General features: G+C 36.5%; 1 protein-coding gene across 2 annotated transcripts in view; it reads left to right on the top strand.

Moving 5' to 3' along the window:
• The window catches only part of unc80 (unc80, NALCN channel complex subunit), a 380,168-nt gene that overhangs the window by 180,400 nt on the left and 175,055 nt on the right, over nucleotides 1–24,713 (top strand). For both annotated transcript variants that reach the window (XM_089101793.1, XM_089101792.1), the window contains 5 exons: nucleotides 2,472–2,644; nucleotides 10,740–10,885; nucleotides 14,453–14,537; nucleotides 17,627–17,771; nucleotides 22,735–22,858. In XM_089101793.1, the coding sequence (XP_088957919.1) occupies nucleotides 2,472–2,644; nucleotides 10,740–10,885; nucleotides 14,453–14,537; nucleotides 17,627–17,771; nucleotides 22,735–22,858 (673 nt within the window). The remainder of the gene's footprint in view (nucleotides 1–2,471; nucleotides 2,645–10,739; nucleotides 10,886–14,452; nucleotides 14,538–17,626; nucleotides 17,772–22,734; nucleotides 22,859–24,713) is intronic.

Here is a 24,713-nt window from a genome sequence, read left to right as displayed (position 1 = left end):
TATAGCCCTAGAGAGCGGTATTAAACCAAATTATTCTTATAGACTATTGTTTGAAATACGGTCAGTCAACCGGGTACCCAGAACAATCCTTAAGCAATTTCTCTGGAAAACATCTAGTAAATCTTCATCCACTTTTCTGAGCGCCCATGCTTCAGAGCGATATTTGACCACTGTCATCACTGTAGCTTCTAATATTCTAATCTAGGTTTGCAGACTTATCTTCCTATTCCTCCAGACTTTTTTTAACTGTGAAAAAACACCCTGAGCTTTGGCTTTTCTACAGGTGGTATCTTCACTGTTCCCAGCATCTTAACCAATAGTACAATCGAGGTAGGTCAATCTGCCCAACTGATCAGTGTTTTCACTACACAGCGTAAAATTTCCATCCTCACTTAATCATAGCCTCAGCGACTTAGTCTTCTTATCATTAATTTTCCAACCAATTCTAGCACCCTGAACTCGCAAAACCTCTAAAATTTCATTCATTTTGCTCATACTTTCATCTAGGATGCTTAAATCATCAGCATAATCCAAGTCCAGGAGACTTTTTCCTCCCCATTTGATTCCGTGGTCTCCCATTGCCTTTCCTGTGCTCCTTAAAACAAAGTCCATCAAAATAATCCATATAAAGGGGGATAGAACACAACCCTGCTTAACTCCTGATTTAATACAAAACCAGCTGCTAACCTAAATTCCTTCCTTAACCACAACAGTGTTATTCTCGTGCATGGCACTAATCACTTTAGTGTATTTGTCTGGTATACCATACAAGGATAAAAACCATTACCAAAGCTGATCTATAAACAGAATCGAACGCCTGCTCATAATCTATGAAATTGAGGGCCAAAGGTGTTTGAAAACTCAGGCACTTCTCAATTATTAGCCTAAGAGTGAAAATTTGGTCGACACATCCTCTACCTTTTCTAAAACCGCACTGCTCTTCTCTTAAAACTTTGTCTACGGCATCTCTCAGTCTAAAAAGTATCATATTACTAAGTAATTTTCTACCTACAGAGACCAGACTAATGCCTCGATAATTACCACACTCACTTTTATCACCTTTCTTATAAAGGGGCTTAATTAAGGTTTTCCGAAAATCGTTAGGTACTTCCCCTTTTTCAAAAATCATATTCATAATCTTCTATAACTTATTTCTAACCTCAAAGCCACCATATTTAAGAAACTCATTTACCACCCTATCAGCACCTAGACCCTTATTATTTTTTAATCCTTTCAGTACTTTCGCTAATTCCTCCTCACAAAATAAAACTTCCTTCACATCCAAGGTCTCACAAACTTTTTCATTTTCCTCTATATTTTTCCCTGCAACTCTATCTCGGTTAAGCAAGTTCTCAAAATGTTCGGCCCATCACCCTTTAGTTTTTTCTTTATCGCTAATTGCGACCCCATTCCTATCTTTAACTGGGTCAAGTCCCGGATTGACTACTCCTTCTCAATTTATTAACATTCCAGTACAGTATTTTACTATTATGCCGTCTAGCTGCATCTTTCAGATCCTCGGTAATTTTATCCATGGCCTCCACTACACAACTCCTTAGTTCATATTTTAATGTTTTCTCCGCTGTATTCACATTCCTTTTTTTTCATATGATCTATCACTCAGATAATCCTTGCACAAGTCCTTTCTCCTTTCTAATAAACATAAAGCCTTTTCACTAATATTCTTAGCTGCAGTTCTAGCTTTCTTCCCTGATACACCTTCAGCAACTTCACAAATTATTTTTCTAAAATTATTCCAACCATCTTCCACATTATCAACTTTTAAACTCTCTAGTTTTGTATTCAACTGTTCCTGGAAAGTTTCTCTCCAATTCTCATCCTGGAGTCTACCAACATCATAACTTCCCGGGAGGTAGTTACCCTTCCAAAATTTCAGCTTTAAATTAACCCTAGACACTAATAAGTTGGTGATCTTTACTTTTAACATCAATAACAGCACTCCTATATACCCTAGTATATTGTATTGATCCTGCCAGTCTTCGGTTTACTATAACATAATGAATAAGGTTTGCTGTCTTACCATCACGTGAATACCATGTTAACTTATGAGCCACTTTATGACCAAACACCGTATTGGTTACAATCTAGCTATACTATAATTACTTATACGAGCGGCACTCTATCATGTGATCAATAGCACTTCAGATCTTCCTAAAGAAAGCATAAATGGTATGAATGTGATTGATGAACTGAGAGTTGAAAGTCTGATTGAGAGTTGAATATGATTGATGTTGATCTGTTTCTGTTTTAGTTTTTGAAATGGGTGTTTCTTTTGTTTTTATCATGGCAGTGGAGGTCGCTTTAGAGCTTTTCTAGTAAAAAATTTTCCAAAAAGTCGAGAAATACGCCCAACTCATGAGTTGGTGCTTCATGATAATATCAGAAGTCTAATACTATTTGCTGTCAATCTGTATGTGCATTTTGTTTATCTATATGTTTCTCTTTTGTAGTTCACAAGAGGTCATCTAGAGTATCGTCAGATGGTGGAAATCCAAACATGAGTAGCAACACCTTGATTGGTGGAATCCGGCCGATTGAATCTATTGTTATCCAGGCAATATTCAGAACATTAATATCAAGATTTGTTAGTGAACAAGCTCAATTAAAGTCACAGGAATCTTCGGTAGCTATCACTCTATTTCAAATTTTTTTCAAATTTTATTTTATTGCATATACTATGGAAAAGGTATCAATTTAGAATATGTTCATAATTTCTTGGAAATCTTGATAATGTCTGTAAGATTTTGTGAGTAAGATTTGACTTATTAGTCGAAAATTCTATATTACCCAAGCTACCCAATCCATTCATGCTAAAAGTGTCCAAAAAGCCACTTCATTTTACCCAGAAATCATGACTTATATCGTTTGGGTCTTAGGGTTGCCATTAAGGCAAATTCTTTTTAGCACCGCAAAAATAAATAAAAATTACCAGTTTTGCTCAAGATGGCAGTATATCCTTAAAGTCAATATTCACTAAGAACACTTTTTACTCGATCAAACGATCATTTAAAACAAAAAACATAGAAAATACAAATACAACAAGCAGAGAAAAAAAAATACCAGGATTGAACTTCGCTGACAGTTGGAAGTAGAGATTCTGAAGCATGGTGCATGTGGGGATGTACATGCATGGGTGCATGAGCAGATGGAATCACTCTTCTTCCCATACAATCTCCAGATCTCTTCTAAGTTAAATTCAGGGATTACATTGGTTCTGTTCATGCAACTGACGGTAGCAGGCTATACCTAAAAACAAATAACCTTTAAACATGTACATCTGCAAGGGCCATTGACCCCTCCCCCCCTGAAATCCTAAATTTTCTTAAATTTACCGCTTATTCAAATTGTGAAAGAAATTGCTTTTTCTTATCATTACGTCCACCTCATACAAAATTCTGGCACCGGACCTGCTCTATAAATGCTCATTTGCGAAGAGGGCACACTTCCTCCCCCTTTCATTCAAATTCTTTGTCCATGCACTTGCGTATTGTAGTCTTTTATCGGTTTTTCAGTTCATAAAGTGAAACTTCCACTCAAAAAATGACATATTTTCAATATTTGTAATTTTCACCGAAAAAGAACCATCGTCAAGTTCGATCTTATGACCTTAAAATTAAGAGTCTGACAACCTATTGACTAAGATAGCCGGGTTTGTTTTGTTAGTTTTACACTTTTATGGCGTTTACGTATTATAACACACAGTTTTCCCCTGTCACAGTTTTCGCTTACAAACACAGTTTTCAAACACAGCTTAACACACAGCTTAATACATAGTTTTCGCTTACAAACACAGTCAGTTGGTAAATGTAACTTTTAGCTACGTGTTTTGCACTAGTGTTTTCTCTAACTCAAATTTCTCTTTACGGATGATTTAGAAAGAACAGGGCGGTAAAACTAAAACCTTCGTCCATTTTAGTGAAACTAATGCCAAAGTAATATTAACAAGCCATAAGATAAAATGAAATATGAACAAAAGTGCTGTCCTTCGGGGTTGAACCCACAAGCCCGCAGGTAACTAGGAACAATTTTACTCGTAGATTAATGTTCCCACTGTAATTTTATTAATACTAGGTTTTAGCTAGGGATAATTAGAGCCAATCAGATTTTTTTATTATATTCTCTCGTTGGTATTAGTCAATCGGAAAATTCTGTGAAAAATCTAATCTGCTTAAATTAGTGCTCGATATTAGCAAAATCTAATTGTAAGTGAACCTTAGGATTGAAACCAGGAACCTATTTCAGTCGTGTTTTAAAGTAGGCTTTGCCTTCCAGAACAAACATGTCAATAAAGTGATATACATAGTAATATTTGAAACACAATCGTAAAGAAATGCATAACCAAAACCCAACGCTGTAAATTTGGCAAGCATAACTGAGTCTAGTGTATAACTGAGCCTAGTGTATAAGTGAGTCTAGTGTATATAAACTAGAAACTGGAAGGTGACCAGCTATAAGTAGAACACGACTAGCCAATATTAAATGTAAAATAGGTTATATTGGGTATCTTATACGTTATAAGCCTACCTTTAGTAAGTGAATCTGAAGATATCAATAATTTCATTGACCGCACTGCCTTTCAATTTAAAATTAAAATCAATTGAAAAAGTAGGGAAACGGGGTTTAATTTTTCAACAAGATAGCGGAAACAAAATCAACCTTTTTCACTAACTTTAATAAAAGTCTGAATATTGAGGCTTCACGTCCGGAAGTCTTTAGTACTGGGATAAAAAGAAGAAAGAGAGGGAAACAAACATTAAGACATTCTTTAAATGTTTATTTTAAGTTAGATCGTGTTTTCATTCTTTTTTTCTCGTTTATCAAAGTCGTCAGGACATGAATCAGAAATATTAGTACTTTCACTATTTATTAGTGGAAAAAATCATTTTTTTTTAACTTTCCCATTGCCTTTTTGAAAAGTTACACCCGTCATAGATATTTTGACCTCCTTAGATAATTTAATTTCATTTAATCATAGGCAGTGCAATCGCGCTGCCTAAGTAAAGAACGATGTTGGCACTATGTATTATTTTTTTTTCATACTAGGGCACTTCGTATCGAAGGAGTTGTCGTAGAAACTTCGAAAAGGGTTCATTCGATTGGAAATTGGAATGCGTAGTGTCCTTTTTAATATTCGAAAATGATAGGAGGGCAATCGTTCTTATATGCCCTGGGGGCATATAAGAACGATGTTGGCACAGTGTATTAATTACTATTTTTTCCTTTAGAGCAGGGCACTTCGTATCGAAGAAGTTGTCGTAGAAACTTCGAAAAGGGCTAATTCAATTGGAAATTGGAGTGGCTTGTAACCTTTTTCATAGTCGGAAGTGATTGGAAGGCAACTAACACCCCTTCCACGCCCACCATTTCCCAAAACATATCCAATGAAAACTTTGAGATAGCCATTTTGTTCAGCGGAGTTGATTCCCAAATAGAAATTATGTTTTTGAAGAGGACACTCCCTTACAGCCTTAAGGGCGCGGATTGTAAGTTTTGCCCTGGGGGCATATAAGGGTTCTATAGAAGGCGTTGTTGTAGAAACTTCAAAAAAGGCTCATTCGATTGGAAATTCAAAGGGCTAGTGCCCTTTTTAATCGTCGTAAGTGATTGGAGGGAAACTAACCCCCCTCTCACGCCTACCTTTTCCCCAAAGACATCCAATCAAAACTTTTATATAGCCATTTTGTTCAGCGTAGTTGATTTCCAGATAGAAATTATGTTTTTGAGGAGGACACTCCCCCACAGCCCTCAGGGCAAGGGTTGTAAGTTACGCCCTGGGGGCATATAAGGTTTTTATTGAAATCTTTGTCGTAGAAACATGAAAAAGAGCTCAATCGATTGGAAATTCAAAGGGCTAGTGCCCTTTTTAATAGTCGAAAATGAATTGAGGGCAACTAACCCCCTCTCACGCCCACATTTTCACCAAACGCATCCAATCAAAATTTTGAGACATCTAATTTGTTTCACGCAGTTTAAAGTTTAGGAAATTATACCTTTGAGCAGGACACTTCCCCCACAGTCTTCAGGGCAGGGATTATAAGTTATGCCCGGGGGGCATATAAGTTTTAATGGAATTCTTTGTCATAGAAACTTGAAAAGGAGCTCTTTTGATTGGAAATTAAAGGTCTAGTGCCCTTTTTAATAGTCGAAAATGACTTGAGGGCAACTAACTCCCTCTCACGCTCACCTTTTCCCCAAACACATCCGATCAAAGTTTTTAGATAGCCATTCTATTCAACTTAGTTAAAAGTTGTGGAAATTAGGTCTTTAAGGATGACAACCCCTCCCCCCCCCCCACAACCCTCAGGGCAAAGGTTTTAAATTATGCCCTGGGGGCATGTAAGGTTATTACAGAAAGCGATGTTTTAAAACATCAAAAATGGCACATTCAATTGAAAATTGAAAGGGCTAGTGCCCTTTTAATAGTCGAAAATGATTAAAGGGCAACTAACCCCCCTCTAACACTCACCAATACCCCAAACACATCTAATCAAAGTTTTGAGACATCCATTTTGTTCAAGGTAGTTGAAAGTTCTGGAAAATAGGTCTTTGAGGATGATAACCCCCTCAGAGCCCTCAGTACAAGGGTTGTAAGTTATGCCCTTTGCGCTTATAAGGTTTATATAGAAAGTTGTTGTAGAAATTTCAAAAAGTTCTCATTTGTTTGGAAATTGAAATTGCCCTTTTTAATAGTCGAAAGTGAGTGGAGAGTAATTGGTAAAGGTAAAGGATGCGGCACTAGACCCTTAAGGTCCAAACCGGCGGTGCTGATCTCCGTTTCGTGGCCCTTCAGCCAGGAAGTGCAATGGGGGGCTGGGGGCCAGCCAACCTATTTGACCCCCCCTATCACGCCCACCATTTCCCCAAACACATTCAATAAAAGTTTAGAGATAGCCATTTTGTTCAACTTAGTTGAAAGTTCTGGAAATTATGTATTTAAGGCTGACAACCCCCCCCCCCCAGGCCCCCATGGCAAAGGTTGTAAGTTATACCCTGGGGGCATATAATGTTTTTATAGATAGAGCTGTCTTAAAAATTTCAAAAGGGGCTCATTCAATTGGAAATTGAGAGTTCTAGTGCCCTTTTGAATAGTCTAAAGTGCTTGGAGGGTAACTAACCCCCCTCTCATGCGCACGATTTCCCCACACACATACAATTAAAAATTTGAAACAGCCGTTTTGTTCAACAAATCTTAAAATTGCGGGCATTAGGTTCTAAGAATGACACCTCCCCCATCCCTCAGAGATGATGCTATAAACTATACTCTGGGGCGTGTAAGGTTTTTTTTGAAATCGTTGTAGGAGAAACTTCAAAAGGGGTTCGTTCGATTGAAAACTTAGAGGGCTAATGCCCTTTTTAATAGTCGGAAGTGAATTGAGAGCAACTAACCCCCCTCTCACGCTCAAAGTTTTACCAAACACATCCAATCAAAATTTTGAGATATCTATTTTGTTTCACGGAGTTTAAAGCTCAGGAAATTATACCTTTGAGCAGGTCACTCCCCCCACAGTCTTCAGGGCAAGGATTATAAGTTATGCCCTGCGGGCATATAAGTTTTAATGGAAATCTTTGTCATAGAAACTTGAAAAGGAGCTCTTTTGATTGGAAATTCAAAGGTCTAGTGCCCTTTTTAATAGTCGAAAATGATTTCTGGGCAACTAACCCCCCTCTCACGCTCACCTTTTCTCCAAACACATCCAATCAAAATTTTTAGATAGCCATTTTATTCAACGTAGTTACAAGTTGTGGAAATTAGGTCTTTAAGGATGACAACCCCCCCCCCCCCACTTCCCTCAGGGCAAAGGTTGTAAGTTATGCCCTGGGGGCATGTAAGGTTTCTATTGAAAGCGATGTTTTAAATGCGATGTTTAAACGCGAAAACGTTGTCGTAGAAACTTCAAAAGGGCTCATTTAATTGGAAATTGAAAGGGTTAGTGCCTTTTTTAATAGTTGAAAGTGATGGGAGAGGGACTAACGCCCCTCTCACACCCACCATTTCCCCAGACATGTCCAATCAAAATTTTGTGACGGTCATTTTGTGTGATATAGTTGAAATTTCTGGAAATTATTTCTTTGAAGATGACAACCCCATTCACAACCTTTAGGGTAAGGGTTGTCATTTATGTCCTGGGGGAATGAAAGATGTTTATGGGAACTGTTGTCGTAGAAACTCAAAAAGGGCTCGTTCAACTTGAAATCGAAAGGCCTAGTGTCCGTTTTAATAGTCGTAAGTGATTGGAAAGCTTGAAATTTTTATAGTAAAGATCGATGTGGGTATAATGTATGATTTTGTTGTTGTTGTTGTTTAGACCAGGGCACTTCATATCGAAAGAGTTATCGTGGGAACTTCGAAAAGGGCTCATTCGATTGAAAATAGAAAGGGCTGATGCCCTTTTTAATAGTCAAAAGTGATTGGAGGGCAACTGATCCCCCTCCCACGCACACCCTCCCATTTGCCTTTATGTTTAAAAACTAAATGTTGCCTTAAGATTAAATCAAAATGCACTGTTTTAATGCTAATTCCCAATAAGGCATCTCAGCAGTATCCCAAGAACGACTGAGGGTATTATGTTCAAACTTTCGGGGCTACTTCTGCTCTTAAAATTTAACCAAATCAAAATAGTGTAAGTGTATCCAAGCTATCAATAAAAGTAAGCAGATTTTTTTTTGCGAATGGTATCAGGTTTTCGATTTCAGGTCAACTAGAGGAGTTATGAAACGAAATTAAACACTACTATTTGTGTCCAGATTTTTAAAAGGGTGTATGTTGTTAAAAATTGATGGAAATTTTTATCCAGCATACAAATAGCAGGCCAAACTATAAAGTTTTAAAAAACGAAAAGTTTTAAAGCATTATTTTCTTTTTGCCTGAAAAGACTATATCAATATAAAACGAACAGAAATTAATTAAAAAAAACTTGTTCCACAAAATAAGTTTTTCAAAGAAAAGTAAAGAACTCCATTAAACAAAAAATGAGCAAAAATAAAATAAAATAATCTATCAAGCGTGAAACTACCGCAAATCAGTATCGATAAATAAATGAAACCCATAACGAACAGAAATTACTATAAATAACCATGTCAAACTCAAAACGAGCAGAAATTAACATAATTTGGGCTCAAAACCCCTATGTCTTCCCAAGCCCAGAACAAAATTTGCGCTTTACTGAAAAAAGTACAAATGAATGTGCATTGTCAGTTTAATATACATATACTGATATTTAGTAATCAAAATGTTAATATTATTTGATTTATTAAACTTATAAAAGTAAGAACATGTATATATTTTTCAGTAAAGTGCAAATTATGTTCTGGCCTTGGGAAGGCATAGGGTGTTAGAGCCCAACTTATGTTAATTTCTGGTCGAGTTTGACTCGGTTATTTATTGTAATTTCTGTTCGTTTTGGGTTTCATTTATTTATCGATACTGATTTGCGGTAGTTTTACGCTTGGTTAATTATTTGATTTTATTTTTGCTCATTTTTGTTTAATGGAGTTCTTTACTTTTCTTTGAAAAACTTATTTTGTGGAAAAAGTTTTTTAATTAATTACATAAAATGTTGAAAACGGGTTTAAATACACCCCTTTTCGATGTTTTTTTATTTTGAAGATATATGGAAGTGTCCCTCTTTTTTCCCCTTTTTCAGTCTTTGTCATGCCCCTTTTTTGGTCATGTCCCCTGTTTCTGTCTTTAAAAAGTAGCTGGACATTGATATGAGTGTTATGTTTGTTCTATCTTGGATGCCTAAGAAAATCTTGGATGCTAAGTTAAAACAAGAACTTTATTTCTCTAACCGCCTTGAAACATTAGCCTGAAAACGGTGTTTAAACCATAAAACTACCATAACTGCCTTAATCAGCTTTTAAAGACTATTTTTTTTATCTTTTTCTATATTACTTATATTGCTGTGTATGTGCACAGGAAGCCGTGTTGAGAGGTGCCTTTTTGGCAGGGCCAAAAAATTTCTAAACCTCAAATAGCAAGTAAAGCTTATATAAATAATAGGACTTTGTGGGAGAAATACGAAGTTTAGGGTTTTTATACTAAAGCTCCTCCCTTCCTCCCTGCTTACATGATATTCAATATCTAAGTTTAGGGTTACGTTTAGGGTTAGTTTAGGGTTAGGGTAAGTTTAGAAATACGAAGTTTAGGGTTTTTATACTAAAGCTCCTCCCTTCCTCCCTGCTTACATGATATTCAATATCTAAGTTTAGGGTTACGTTTAGTGTTAGTTTAGGGTTAGGGTAAGTTTAGAAATACGAAGTTTAGGGTTTTTATACTAAAGCTCCTCCCTTCCTCCCTGCTTACATGATATACAATATCTAAGTTTAGGTTTACGTTTAGGGTTAGTTTTGGGTTAGGGTAAGTTTAGAAATACGAAGTTTAGGGTTTTTATCCTAAAGCTCCTCACTTCCTCCCTGCTTACATGATATTCAATATCTAAGTTTAGGGTTACGTTTAGGGTTAGTTTAGGGTTAGGGTAAGTTTAGAAATACGAAGTTTAGGGTTTTTATACTAAAGATCCTCCCTTCCTCCATGCTTACATTATATTCAATATCTAAGTTTAGGGTTACGTTTAGGGTTAGTTTAGGGTTAGGGTAAGTTTAGAAATACGAAGTTTAGGGTTTTTATACTAAAGCTCCTCCCTTCCTCCCTGCTTACATGATATTCAATATCTATTCTTATGTGAATGTGTGTAATGTATACTCTTCTCATTCAGGCCCTCTATGAGCAAGTCCGTCAATTTCTGGCATACGTTCGAGATACTCATGCAAAAGTTTTTCGAGAAGTGGCACTCAGTGGTCTCATCGATACAACTAAAGACCTTAAAAAGGCAAAAAGTACTACTGACTCCCAACCAACCAGGTAATCTATATCTTTCATTTTTAGCTTTACTATGTTTTTAATTAGGACAAACTGTTGTCATGTCTTTCACACACACACACATACTGCTGGACTCCAATTTAATCGTTTGCTTATTCCTTCCATTTTGTGCGTTAAAACAACATTTTTAGGTATAGAGCCGAAACTTTGATATTTCTCATAAATTCAAAATCTATTGAAAAGCTGTTTACACTGTCTCCCACTCTAGGCTTGTTTGCCGTGGTAAAACGTATTCGTTCCTAAAACATCTATTGTACATACCGTCGCCTGAAAGTGCTTTTGCCGAAAATAAAAATTTTTGGCGAAACTGAGTTACTAACGCTTTCTTGTGTAAAAAAATTCTCTTTGGAATGGTCTAATTGACATTACTGTAAGACGTTTCTAACTGCCTGTATTTTGCAGTTCCCCTTTGTCGTATCGCATATTTTTCGATTTCTTTAAAACGGTTTTGCCGAATCGTATACGGGATTATAGCATGGTCCGTTTTTATAAGTTGCTGATTTGCTGAACGCGAACTTGGATAAGCAGAAGACGAGTTTTTTTTATCTTAGTGAACAAGATGAACTTAGTGAGCTTAGTGATGCTGTGACTGTGAAGAAAAAAAGTGGCTGAAAAGAATGGTACTGAATTATTTAAGAAGGTTAGAACCTCTCATGCAAAACATGTGAAAGGAAAACTAGAAATCAAAGAAGAAAGAGGTAAGGACAGGGCTTCGGATGACCCCGTATTGTGTTTTTATATGGAAAACGTTTTTCTTTGCCAAAAGGGGATGTTTCGTCCTTTTTTTTTTACAAAAGGAAGATCATTCTTACCTTTCGCAGACATACAGGAGAGCTAATCAAGAAAGTTTATCGTTGTTTGTGGTCAGAAAGTCTTGCTCGTAGAAGTGGAATTGAAATGGTCTGTGTGCTATCCTTGATAAGGTTTTTACTACCTATCTTGACATCAGAAACTTGGTGTCACATGGTCAGATTCATGTGTGCCTCAAAATCGTAATCAAATAATGAGCTACATGGTGCAAGACATCCTGAAGAACCATTCACAAGTCCAGAGCATAACGATGAAGTATTCTGAGCCTGGTCGCTCCACGATTCGGGAGGTCAATGCTGTTCACAGTGTCATTGAGAGGTCTTTGAAGCACAAGGAAGTCTTTTCGCTTCTAGACTTGACAAAAAAGCTTTTGATTGTTCGGCCCCGTGGCCCGTTTGTCATTATTCAAATGACCAAGCAGCAGTTTTTTCATTACGCCATAACGTCCAAATATTATAAGTATAGCTAAGTTCCAATTTCAAAGGTGAAGTTATTACAGATGAAGTAAGGACTATGCAAAAGGGTGTTCTACAAAATTTCGTTCGCAGATACTACTCCTTCTGTAGTGCTGATTGCACCAGAGGCTAGCCCAAGAAGGCCATTGCCCAATGTGTCAGCAGTGAACGCTGTGGAAAGGTTGCCGCCTCTTGTACCTTCAAGTACAGTAGTTGATTTGCCAACAGCAAAAGTAAAAGACGTTGAATCGCTTCCCCGTTTCATGCCAGCAGTAGATGTGCCATATAAGAAAAGTCTTAATAGAAGTTGTAACAGAACTGAGGTACCTAGTACTTAGGCTGAAATCACAGTGTGTCCCAAAGCATCCTCTGCCGTTAATGCTCCGAAGGTTAAAACTAGAAATCGTTTATTGTCCAGTCAATTTTCAAAATTAAAACTTGTGTATTAGATGAAATACGTTTTGCCGAAAGTCGCATTTTTAATTCATGCTGAGCCAATTCTGTTTTGCCATATCTTACCTATGCTCTGGAATTTTCAGATGGTTTTGCCGAAACTGATATTCATTCCATTTTATCTCAGGAAAGGCTCACCTTAGGCCAATAAAAACAAGCACAACGATATAAGCGATTTTTCTTCTTAATTTTGAAATAAAAATCAACGCTCTTGCTATAGCTGATTCTGAGATACAAATGTCAAAATTTTCTAACTCTTTTTTCTCCCGTTTTTGGAAAAACAGATTCGGCAAAACTGCTTTCAGGTGACGATATGTGATGAACCTTTAATATCAAGTGTGTATACAGTAAATAGAACGGTAATACAGTATTGGGTAGTTGCACTCTGAATATTGGAGGGAGGTCTGTGGATCTTTCTTGAAGGGAGGGGATGCCTGAAGCCTCAAAAAGAGAATTTACTGGCAAGAATTTTCCAATTTTCCTTGAAAAAATCTTCTGATCAATATGGAAGGTAACTAAACCTCCTAATCTCCCTTCTTTTACAAGAATATTAGGAATAAGCGTGTACTGTGGATGTTGGACAGTGACAGGCTCCCTAAGCGTATCGAGATAAACGAAAACAAAGAACAAAGAAATATATAGTTAGAATGCTTGCGTCAGTGACAATTACAACGAGTCAAAAACAAAAGTGAAGAACGAAGAAATATCCGGTTAGAAGCGGCCGAAAGAAAACGAGTCAAAAATAAAAGTGACGAACAAAGAAATATGCGGTTACAAGATATGTGACAACGAGGAGTAGAACTTGCCTTATTTTTCACAAAGTCATAGAATCTTAATGAAAGTCACACCATCACATTCAGCGCATCAGAGATCCTTAATGTAGAGGTTTCAAGTTCCTATCTGCAAAAATGTGTTTTTTTTTGTATTTTTTGCCAGATTCTATGACTTTTAGGGGGTGTTTCCCCCTTTTTTCGAAAATAACTCAAATTTTCTCAGGCTTTTAACTTTTGGTGGATAAGACTAAACTTGATGAAACTTATATATTTAAAATCAGCATAAAAATCCTATTCTTTTAATGTATCTGCTGGTATCAAAATTCCTTTTTTAGTGTTTCGGTTACTATTGAGCCGGGTCGCTCCTTACTTACAGTTCGTTACCACGAACTGTTTGAATGTTTGATACCTATATAAAAAGCTTGCCGTTTCAAAATCACATATCACACACAGGAAAAAGCCTTCGGCTCTTTTTTGTTGAAATAGTAAAGAACAAACCAAAGGGAGTCAGCTGTAGCCAAGAAAAGCAATTTTCGTGAGATTTATGTGTGTTTTATCATCGTTTGTCGAACTATGTATAAGTATTTACTAAAAAAAAAAAAAATTATTATTAAGCACCATACTTGTTACTTGTTATATTAGGTTACCTCTCCTTTGTTGGACTTTTCACTTTGTGTCGTACATAAATGTTTTGCTTTTTTAAAAGAATTTTGACCATTTTTCATATTCTGCTGCCAAATAGCATCTGAAAAACGTTACTAGGAATTTAAGCAAATTAGAGGCTTTCGGATTAGATTCCCTTCCCAAATCCCATAATTTTCACAATTTTATATTTTGTATAATTGTTACCCTATTTTCTTATCTTTTCTATTGTTATCTGAGAACTATCTTTTGTATGAGAACTTGTCCCCTCCTTACTTTCGTTTACTACCAACTAAGTTTTGCTGATAAATTTCTTAGCATATTAGGGTAGTCAGTAGTTGAGCAGTAGTGGAGAAAGAATATGACTTTAGTCCCCAATAAAATGTAATTTCTTCTTTTTCTTCTTTGTTATGCAGTGTCTCTGATCCTTTGAATGATCAAGTTGTTCAAACACCCACGTCTCTAGATGGCATTAAGCGGTTGGACATTGAATCTAATTTGGTAAGTTAAATTTTTTGAAAACTCACAGGCTGATTTGACTTATAAAACATTGACTTATAGCTCATAAAACATTTAGTAGGGACAATCCAAAAAGAATAAACATTACTGGTCTTTGTTTTGATCTATAACTGTTGAAGTTTAGAGCATATTTCTAAAGGGTTTTTGTCAAATTAGCTTAAAAAAATAAGTATTGAGGGATCGACTTTTTTTGTTTTCTGTTACCAATCCTTATTTTCAGAGAACAGTGTCGTAATGATTTAAGTCAACGAATAACACTTAAGCCTTAAAAGGATAGATGAATATCGTCTGCTTATTAAAGGCTCATTTGTAGAAAATAAATTTTGTTAATTTCAGAATAATTGTAATAGACCCATTTAGTTTTATTATGGTTGTCCTCATAAAGGTAACCTAGTAGTCATACAGTACTATGGGTTACCGTACGTTCTTTGCTTGCCTACCTTTAAGAGGATAACCGTGATAAAATTAAATTGATTTTGGAGTAAAATCTGAGATTTGGCGCAAGGTTAATACCCCCTGGGATTTGAGATCCAGGAATTACTTTGTGCTGATTCCTTTTTCCAATAAATTGAATGTTGTCTAGAACCGGGGGTCCAGTTGGCTAATCCTAGTATCCTAGGAAAAATCACAAATCATTGTTGATGACTTTATAGTAACTTTGTGCATATATGATAACTCAGGTTTTTCAATGCGAGAATATAAATCCTTCTGTGAAGGATAAACAGGAAGGAGGAATAGGATTCTTTTAGATTTACTTAATTCTATTGAAATTAATGATTTACCACCCTATGACTTAAAACTTCAGAGGGTACGTGTAATAGAACATACGTGGTTGTTACTGAATTGTAAAACAACGTAATTAAATAAAAAAATGTGATAAATGGGGAAAAACTGGAAGAAAAGGCGTGGAAGAAATGTCCCAGGTAATGTTGAACAAAAGTGAAGCATAGTGACATGTGTGGTTAAAAGACAAACGACAACAAGTAGCACTACGAATCACATATTAAAATGATTGAAAACGAAATCTATGGTGAGAAAACAAGCGACATTGAGGATAACATCTAATCTTAAACAAAAATGACGCGTAACGAAATCTGTGGTTAGAAGAGAAGCAACAGCGAGAATCGCAATGAATCAAAGGAAAATACAAATCCCATAAAATACATGATCCCGTGAAGGATAAAAAGGAAAGAGGAATCGAATTTACGCCAGAATCTCCTAATTAAGTTGAAAATGGTTATTTGCTAGTTCATGAATTAAAACTAAACAGTAATATAATAATTATGGTAATGCGTAATTCCAGAGTAACATATATATAACCCTGCCCCATGCCGAATGCCTAGACTCCTGGTACTATATATATGTTACGTTGAATGTCCGCATATTGGTTAATGTCGTAATTCACCGGTGAATGTCCGAAATACCTTTTTTTTTTCTCCTTGGATTTAGTTACCGTTGCCAGTAAATTTTTTTTCAATTTTATGCAAGGTTTGACGATGGGAGGTTAAGTTAGATTATATTAGGTTTGGTTAGACGAAGTTAGGTTGGTTTAGGTTAGCTTAATTTAGGTTTTTAACCCTTTCTGATTTTTTGAACCAAATTTAACCTAATCTAACTTAACCTAACCTAATCTAAACTAACAAAATCTAACCTAGCCTAGCTTTAACTTTTACCATCATAGGTTGCATAAGACTGAAAAGCTGACTCACAAAGTCGAAGCAGAGAAAAAGAAATTTCGAACATTCACCGGTGAATGTCGACATTAGCTAGATTTCGCACATTCACCGTAACATATATATATATATATATATATATATATATATATATATATATATATATATATATATATATCCAAGTCTCTTGGACTTGGATATCCAAGTCTCCTGGACTCCATATCCAAGTCTCCTGGACTTGGATTATTCTGATGATTTAAGCATCCTAGATGAAGGTGTGAGCAAAATGAATGAAGTTTTAGAGGTTTTGCGAGTTCAGGGTGCTAGAATTGGTTTGAAAATTAATGTTAAGAAGACTAAGTCACTAAGGCTAGGAATAAGTGAAGATGAAAAGGTGACGTTGGGTAATGAAAAGATTGATCAGGTGGGCAGCTTCACTTACCTTGGTAGCATTATTAGTAAAGATGGTGGGAGCAGTGAAGATGTTAAAAGTAGAATAGCCAAGGCTCAGGGTGTTTTTTTCACAGTTAAAAAAAGTTTGGAAGAAATGGAAGATAAGTCTGCAGACCGAGATTAGAATATTAGAAGCTCCAGTGATGACAGTGGTCAAATATGGCTCTGTAGCATGGACGCTCCGAAAAGCGGATGAAGATTTGCTAGATGTTTTCCAGAGAAATTGCTTAAGGATTGTTCTGGGTACCCGGCTGACTGACCGTATTTCAAACAATAGGCTATACGAAAAAAGTATATATATATATATATATATATATATATATATATATATATATATATATATATATATATATATATATATATATATATGCTCATGGTGAAGTTCAGGCTCTAGGTTGACAGAGTATGGTCCCATATCTTAAACTTTTTCTAAAAATTTGCTGAAAAGCTTCTTTGGGGGGTCGAGTCCCCAGCATCAAGGCTGATTTTGAGTAAACAGTAAATATCCCAGTTCTTATCTCTACTTTTATCATTTTAGTTGTCCCAGTAGCACATTCTCCACAGGAAATCTGCGGTATATTGTTAAACTAAGTCATCACGAAGAAAATTAGCGTTTCTTCTCAGTCGTTTAACAATGAAATCATTGAAAGTTCTGTCCAGAAAAAAGAACAAGAAAAGGAAAAAAATGTGCAGTTAAAATTGTATCCATCTGGACCATCTGCTCTAGTATTAAAGAAAGAAATGAACCTTAAGATTATCAAACTTTGTTGAGAAGGTCAAGACATATGAGCCATTTATAGCCATAATTTATTATAATGCTAATTCGAAACCAAGAAATTGTGTATCATCGAAATTGGGAGCCCGTTTTTACACCACCCTTTGACTAATCTTTTCATTGAATCATGATTATCATCTTCTACAATTTTGTTTAATTTCTTTTTTAAGCGCCTGGATATAGGAGAGTGGGATGATTCGGTTTCTGTTGGAAAGAAATTTTCGCTAAATCCAACCCATTGGCTCAAAAGTGGAATTGACGTCAGAAGTCGAAAAAAGACAGTTATATCAAAGAGACTTTCATTTTTTGAACCATGTGAGTAATTTTAAATTCTGATTGTACTATTATTATTTTTTTTCAGTTATGTGTATTGTCTATCATTAAGTTAGTATTATTTAGTTTCATCTGAATATGGTTCGTTATTAGAAACCAAATTATGGTATTTTAAATAATCTCCATTTCTTTCTTATTTCTTTTTTTTCGTGGCAATTGGTTTGTAACATCGTCAATATTTTCGTTGTTCCGCTTGTTTACTGGAAAATCTAGCTCAAATTTTTTGTTTCATGTTTATTCTTGCCTGAACGTCATGGGCCTTTTTGGGCTGAGCTTTGATTCAGTTTGATGAGTCTGCTCATAACAATGATTTGTACTTGGTATTGACAAAAAATCGATCTTGTTTCTGATTGCCTAATGTAATTTTAACAAAAATTTGGAGTCAAGTACTATAGGGTCTCCAGTTATCTACACTCATCAGTTAGTGCCACCTTATTATCCGAGTCAACTCTAGCTGAACAATGGTAAAGACAAAGGCTTTCGAATAGAACGAATCCAAGGTCAAGCAATTCACAAGCAAGTCAAAGTAAGTCACAATATTAACGTTGTAACAGGATACCCTGACCATGAATCACAATTTAAAGTATGTTTCATACTTTGTATGTTTCAAACGTACTAAGTATGTTTCATACTAAGTATGTTTTAAACATAAAGTATGTTTCAAACATACTTCAAAGTATGTTTCTTTCTTCAAGTATCCAGTAGTTTATATTGATTAAATCTTGTCATTCAGGTTCCATATGTGGTATGATTGTAAAATAGTGATCTCTAACCTTGGTAAGGTCATGAAAACTTAAAAAATTTGCTTCTTGTGCCTTCTTTATTTTTCTGCTCCCCATTCATATACTTTTTTACCTTTGGATGTTTTCTTCCATTACTCGTCCAGTGCATGTTTTGCAGAATAACACTGCTCGGTCGTTCTATCGTCTACTTTTTCTGGTATTCGGTAAGAAACACATTTGAGTGTTTAAGGATATTGCCAGTTGCTGGATTACGAGCAATCTCTACAATTTTATTCATATTTATGCTGTAAAACCCTATACACATTGTATGTATTGATAGCTTGGTGTTCTTGAGATCCTCGGTTCATGATTATGATGCTCAGATATCTAATGATGTTCAATTGGTCGTGTCAACAACGTCAACGTTTTTTATTAGGGGCATCAGGATTTAGAACCATTCCGATTAAAACATAAGTAATATTTGTGACATTTTCTCGTTTAAGAAAGTAATGAAGGATATTCTTTTTAGAGAATTTAATTTCTAAATATTTTTCTTTTTTAGGGGGACACTATTTTTTGGGGTTGAGCTCCCAAGGAATTCTTTTACAATATATTGCAAAATTCTGCGTATTTTTTTATTTATAAAGCTTGTGGTTTCGAAGGGGAAATGTGACTGTTTTAGTCACTATGTTTTATTATTTCAATTTATGTAATTTACCGCCCGTTAGACAAGTTTTCTAACTTCTGGGATTGTGAACTGATAGTTTTCTCTATTTGTCTCGCTCACAGTAGAAGCAGCATTCGATTTTTCGAAACTGTTTGTTCATTTTTATTCTTTTTTTTATTAATCTAATGCTACTAGTTGTGCTTTGGTTCAACGCCGTTCACTTTTTGTTTACGATTCAAAATCAACTAATTTTTAACCAACTCTTTGCTGGCTGATGGATTATAAATTATAATTGCGTCCTTTGACGGAGTATGCTCCTTTGAATGAGCATTTATTAACGGAAAATCATATTAACTCTCATTGAGCCTTCAGATAAATATAGAATTAGTTCTAAGGAAGGGGGTGGAGGTAGAAATTGATATAAAATTCCTCTTGAATTCTGGGAATATTTCCGGTCTAAGCTGTGGTGTCTGTCTGTTGTGGTCTGTTACGCACCCACAAACGAAGCAAGCGATGAAGTAAAGGAAAAATTTACCAGAACCCTGTAGTCAGTTGCCAGTGATATACCTAGACGTGACATCGCCTGTTTGTTGGTGATTTCAATGCAAAAATTGGTGACGACCGCGAATATTGCCCCCAATTTATGGGTTGTGATAGCCTCGGTAATCGGAACGAAAATGGCAAGCCTTTAATCAATTTTTGCGCTCTCGAATGACCTAGTTATTGGTGAGAGTTTGTTTCAACATCGTGATATCCACAAGTATTCCTGGACCTCTCCAAATGGCGTCACCAGAAATCAGATTGACTACTACCTAGAGAGTCGCAAATGGAACACTAGCCTAATGCACGTACGTTCACTTAGAGGAGCGGATGTAGGGTCAGATCATAACATAATGGATGCTAAATTCAAAGTCATACTGAAAAAAAAAAAAAATGTTAAACAGGTACCCCATCCAAACCCACCTTTTGACTCGGATAAACTACTTCATAGCACAGTAAAAAGAAACCTCGTTATTGAACTTTCAAGTAGATTTGAATCACTTTCCGCGTCAGAAAATCCAGACTAAGAAGTACTGTGGGAAGCCGCGAAAAACTCCTTCCATGCGGTGGCGACGGAAATACTGGGGTACAAGAAACGCCCTAAAAACCAATGGCTCTCTGACCGAACTTGCAATCTCATAAGGGAGAGGAAACTCATAAAACAAACCCTTTGTCAAAGCCAAACCCCCGGCTGTATAATCATAAAAAAATGTAAGCTAACGTGAAGAAGACAACGCCGTAAAGAAGAGCCCAAGGAATGACCACCGAACCCTGGTCGAGAATAAAACCAAACATGCTGAGGAAGCAGCCAAGAGAGGAGATTCCAGAGCCCTTTATCAGATCGCAAGTGACATCGTTAGAAAGAAGCATACCATCAACGGCCAAGTTCGGGACCCATCTGGCGTACTCGTGACCGAACAAGCAGCAGTGAATGAGTAATGGCCATCCCGCTTTGAAAGACTCCTCAATAGGCCATCACCCGATGAGCCACCCGACATTTCCGCAACGCCATCCTTCTCCTTAAACATTAGTGTGTAACCGCCAAGTGCTGTAGAGACTCTACCAGCTGCCAAGAGATTGAAGAATGGTAAATCCCCAGGCGAAGACCGTATATCAGCAGAGATGATAAAGGTCTCAGTTGCAGCACTAATAACATTCTGGACCGCCTTCTTCGCTACAATATGGGAAAAGGAAAAGGTACCAGTTGATTGGATGCGCAGCATACTAATACGCCTGTTCAAATAGGGTGATGCCACTATCCCAGGAAACTGGCGAGGAATAAGCTTGCTTTCGGGCCCCGGAAAACTACTGTGTCATGTCATTCTGAAGAGGATCCAGAATGCGCTCAAAGCTTTACTTGATTTTTATAGACTTTGAAAAGGCCTTCGACTCTCTAGATCGGGCAAGTTTGTGGAAGATCCTTCTTTAATACGGGATCCCAAGTAAAATCAATGCAATTATCATAGCGCTTTACGAGGACAGCGAGTGCTGCATCAAGACATCCGAAGGGCCAAACCCGATACATTCGAATTTTATATGGCGTCAAACAAGGCTGTGTACTGTCGCCGTTACTTTTTGTGATAATTGTCGACTTCATTCTCCGCAACTGTTATCAATGTTAACCAATGTTATCAAACTTTCTGCTGAAGTATCAGTTGGTGACCTAGACTTTGCAGATGACATTACAATGCTACAGTCTTGCAAGCAACGTCTGTAAGAGCTTCTAAATAGGGTCAGCGAAAAAGCAAGCTAACTTGGTCTAAGAATAAATTCGAGCAAAAACAAAACAATGGCGACTACTGATTCCCCACTTCATATCAGATGTGGAAATGAGGAAATTAAGCAGATCGTGGAATTCAGCTACCGTGGAAGCATAGTGGAGAATACGGGATCAACATCCAAAGAAATAATGACCAGAATAGGTCAGGCGACACCGCCTTCAATAGGCTAAAGCGCATATGGAAGTTGAAAAATTCCTCGACCCGGCTTAAGTTACGCCTGTTCAACAGCAATGTCATCGCGGTGCTGCTTTATGCAGCTGAAACCTGACTCATTAGAGCTCGGAGGTGTAGATACTTGGGCCATGTTCTCCGAATGCATGACACTCAGATCCCAAAAGCCACTGTACATTGGCACGCAAACGGAAGTCGAAGACGGGAAAGACCTTGGAACACTTTGCGACGAACATTTCTGTCTGATCTGCGCAGTATCCACGCTTCTCTTTAACCCTATTGAGAACGCATATACGGAGCTGCCCAATTCAGAAAAGATTGGCGAAGTCTCATGGATGTCCTGGGTGCCTCTGGTGGCTCAGGCAGATCTAAGGTCTAAAATAAGGCTGTTATTTTGAAAGTGGAGAGTAACATTAAACCCCAAAATGAGCAGAGTTATTCCGCATAGAAGGGGCTACACCTTCCTCATCCCATATTTCTCTTTCGTGGACGAAGAAACTTTGGAGGATGCTCATTTGATCGGAAATTGAGAGTTCTAGTCCTTTATTTGAAGCCGAAAGTGATTGGAGACCAACCAACCCCTGTTTTAATGCTATTTTTATATATTTTTCTTTTGTTACCCCTTAGGACATATGATTGACATTCTAAGGTACCCACTTTGTTCTTTCTCTGCTGTTGCTCAATTTGGCGTGTGGGAAACTTTCCATGGGGAGGAAATATCTGGGGGGGGGATTTCTGTTGAAGGAATTATCCGGGAGGAAAACACCTAGCACCGTTGAAGGCCCCTGTATGATTCTGATTCTAACATTAATTTCCCTTTTTTTTATTAAAAACATTTCAGAAGAGCTTTTTTTTATGGCCTATACACATATCGTATCACTCCTGATGTTTTTTTTTCTTTTATTTTTTACTGATTAAAATAGGTACCTTGGAGATTTAGACGACCATCTGTTTTATATGATGACTTCTGGTTAGAAAACACTGCATTATAAACACATTGCTCTTTGCTATGCCACTGCTGTCGCACTGGCTATCAGAGAAATTTATGTTATTTATTTTTATAGCCAGCTGGTTTAGAAGAGTGCATCGCTCAAGAAGCGAACGTTCAATTCCAATGTACGACATTCCATCTTCTACGTCCTTTGGCAACTCAACATCTGCTAAAATTGTAAGACGATCTTCAACAAAGTAAGGCTTTTCAATTGTTATTGTCCCTTCAACGATTAAGGTAGAAAGTAGGTTAAACCAAAATCAACATTTTTTTGCACATATTTGGTTCCGTCTCAAATAGGAAACAAAATAGGTTTTTTCCCCGTTTTGCTCTTCAGGGAACCTATTTAGTTAAATCAGATTAGTTATTTTTTTACGATAATACATTGTAAAATTATTACTTGGATCAGCAGAAATTATTCCCTTGAAGAAGAAAAAAACATCAACTCTAACATTTGCAATTACTATCATTATTAAGTTAAATTAATTATTCTTTAAACTAATGCTTGATGCAGCCAAATTAAACAAATTTATATCGTGGAGAGTGAGTAGAGGGGCTAACCATCAAAAAAAAGAAAAAAAAAATCAAAGGGCGGTTAAGACTTCAGTAATAAGCTCAACGGAGAATAGATCCTTTGTCAATAGCCACTTCTTCGAACTTGTTGCAGTGTTACTCCGCAGAAACTTGTCCACCATTCCATTCTGTTTAAAGCTTCTATTCTGTGATCTACCATAAAATCCAAAGAGTTTTAAATAAGTTTCTTTTTTTATGTAATCGAAGTTTAATATGGATCAACCAACCTGTCTCTTACCCTCTTACCTTATTCTGTTACATAGGGTCTGTTTAGCAGAGCTATTCCTGGGATACGGGTTTTTTTATGTCCTTAGGACATGTCAGTCTCACCTTAACCATTCTTTGGGAATATAAATACTGATTGACAGAGTAGTTCAGCCTATCGTTATTAAGCTTTTATGACCAAGTCTAAGATTTTTCGTAAAGAATATCGTCCAAAAGTATTTTGTTTGCCCCCATGCTTCTGAGTTTCTGACTTAGCCACTGAGCGTTAGAAGGACAAGAATGTATAGACACAGAGAACTCCCCATTACTTGAGATGGAAAGTTGCACACCCCAAAATTGTTGCTTTGTCAAAATTAACTTTACTAATTATTTAATTGGTCAAAAATTGAATTTGTGACCCATTTTTTAATAAAAAAAAACTAAAATATAGTTGTTTTCCTGGAGATTTTTCTCTTTATTTCTTTGGTTTTTATCTGGCTCCCCTATCCCTGTTTTACCCCCTGGGGTGCTCCTCCTGCACATGCACAACCCGAAATTGTTGCTTTTACGTTCTCCTTTTAATAAAAAGTATAGGTCTTTTGTTTACAAGTACAGAGTGATTAAAAGATAAAACCCACAAAAATAATATTTGTCTTCATACCCATATAAGTTTGAAACGTTTTGAATTTATGAGTGAAAGCTGTCCAAAATATTTTTAGACAATGTTTTAATATGTTGTTCAAATGGTAAAAAAACACTACTTATTTCTGGGCTATTCCTTTCTGCTAAGGCGTGAGGCTGTCAATCCTATGACACGGTATTCCATCTGTAGACTACAAGCGGCCAATGCCTATTAGGCTTAGGTCACTTGTTTGCCTGTAAGCCCAAGCAAATTCAGTGCCCCCTCCCCATTTTGCATACAAGTCCAATGGACCTTGCCCATCACGCGTAAACTCAAAATCAGTCAATTTTTCATCCCTTAGTTCTTCGACTTCCTTATTTCTGCTCTAAGGATTGATGTACTGACGGATGGATGATAGATTTATCTATCAACATGTGAAATGACTTCATTTTTATGTAACCCTAAAAAGGGCTTATGCCAGATTCGCCTCTCACCCGGACTACCTTTCATGGCGTTTTATACAATTACTCATGGCCTAATGCCCGCAACCAATTGATTTTAATCAAATCTAAAATCTTAGGCTAAAAGTTACATTTCCAGAAACCATGACCCTCGACAATGAGTGATGAAGGCATCATGATGAAGGCAACAAT

The sequence above is a fragment of the Artemia sp. Qi Xiang Cuo genome, chromosome 15 (genome assembly GCF_049724085.1).
Source record: "Artemia sp. Qi Xiang Cuo chromosome 15, ASM4972408v1, whole genome shotgun sequence".
In the NCBI taxonomy this organism is placed as follows: domain Eukaryota; kingdom Metazoa; phylum Arthropoda; class Branchiopoda; order Anostraca; family Artemiidae; genus Artemia; species Artemia sp. Qi Xiang Cuo.
This window is presented reverse-complemented; position numbering and strand designations above follow the sequence as displayed.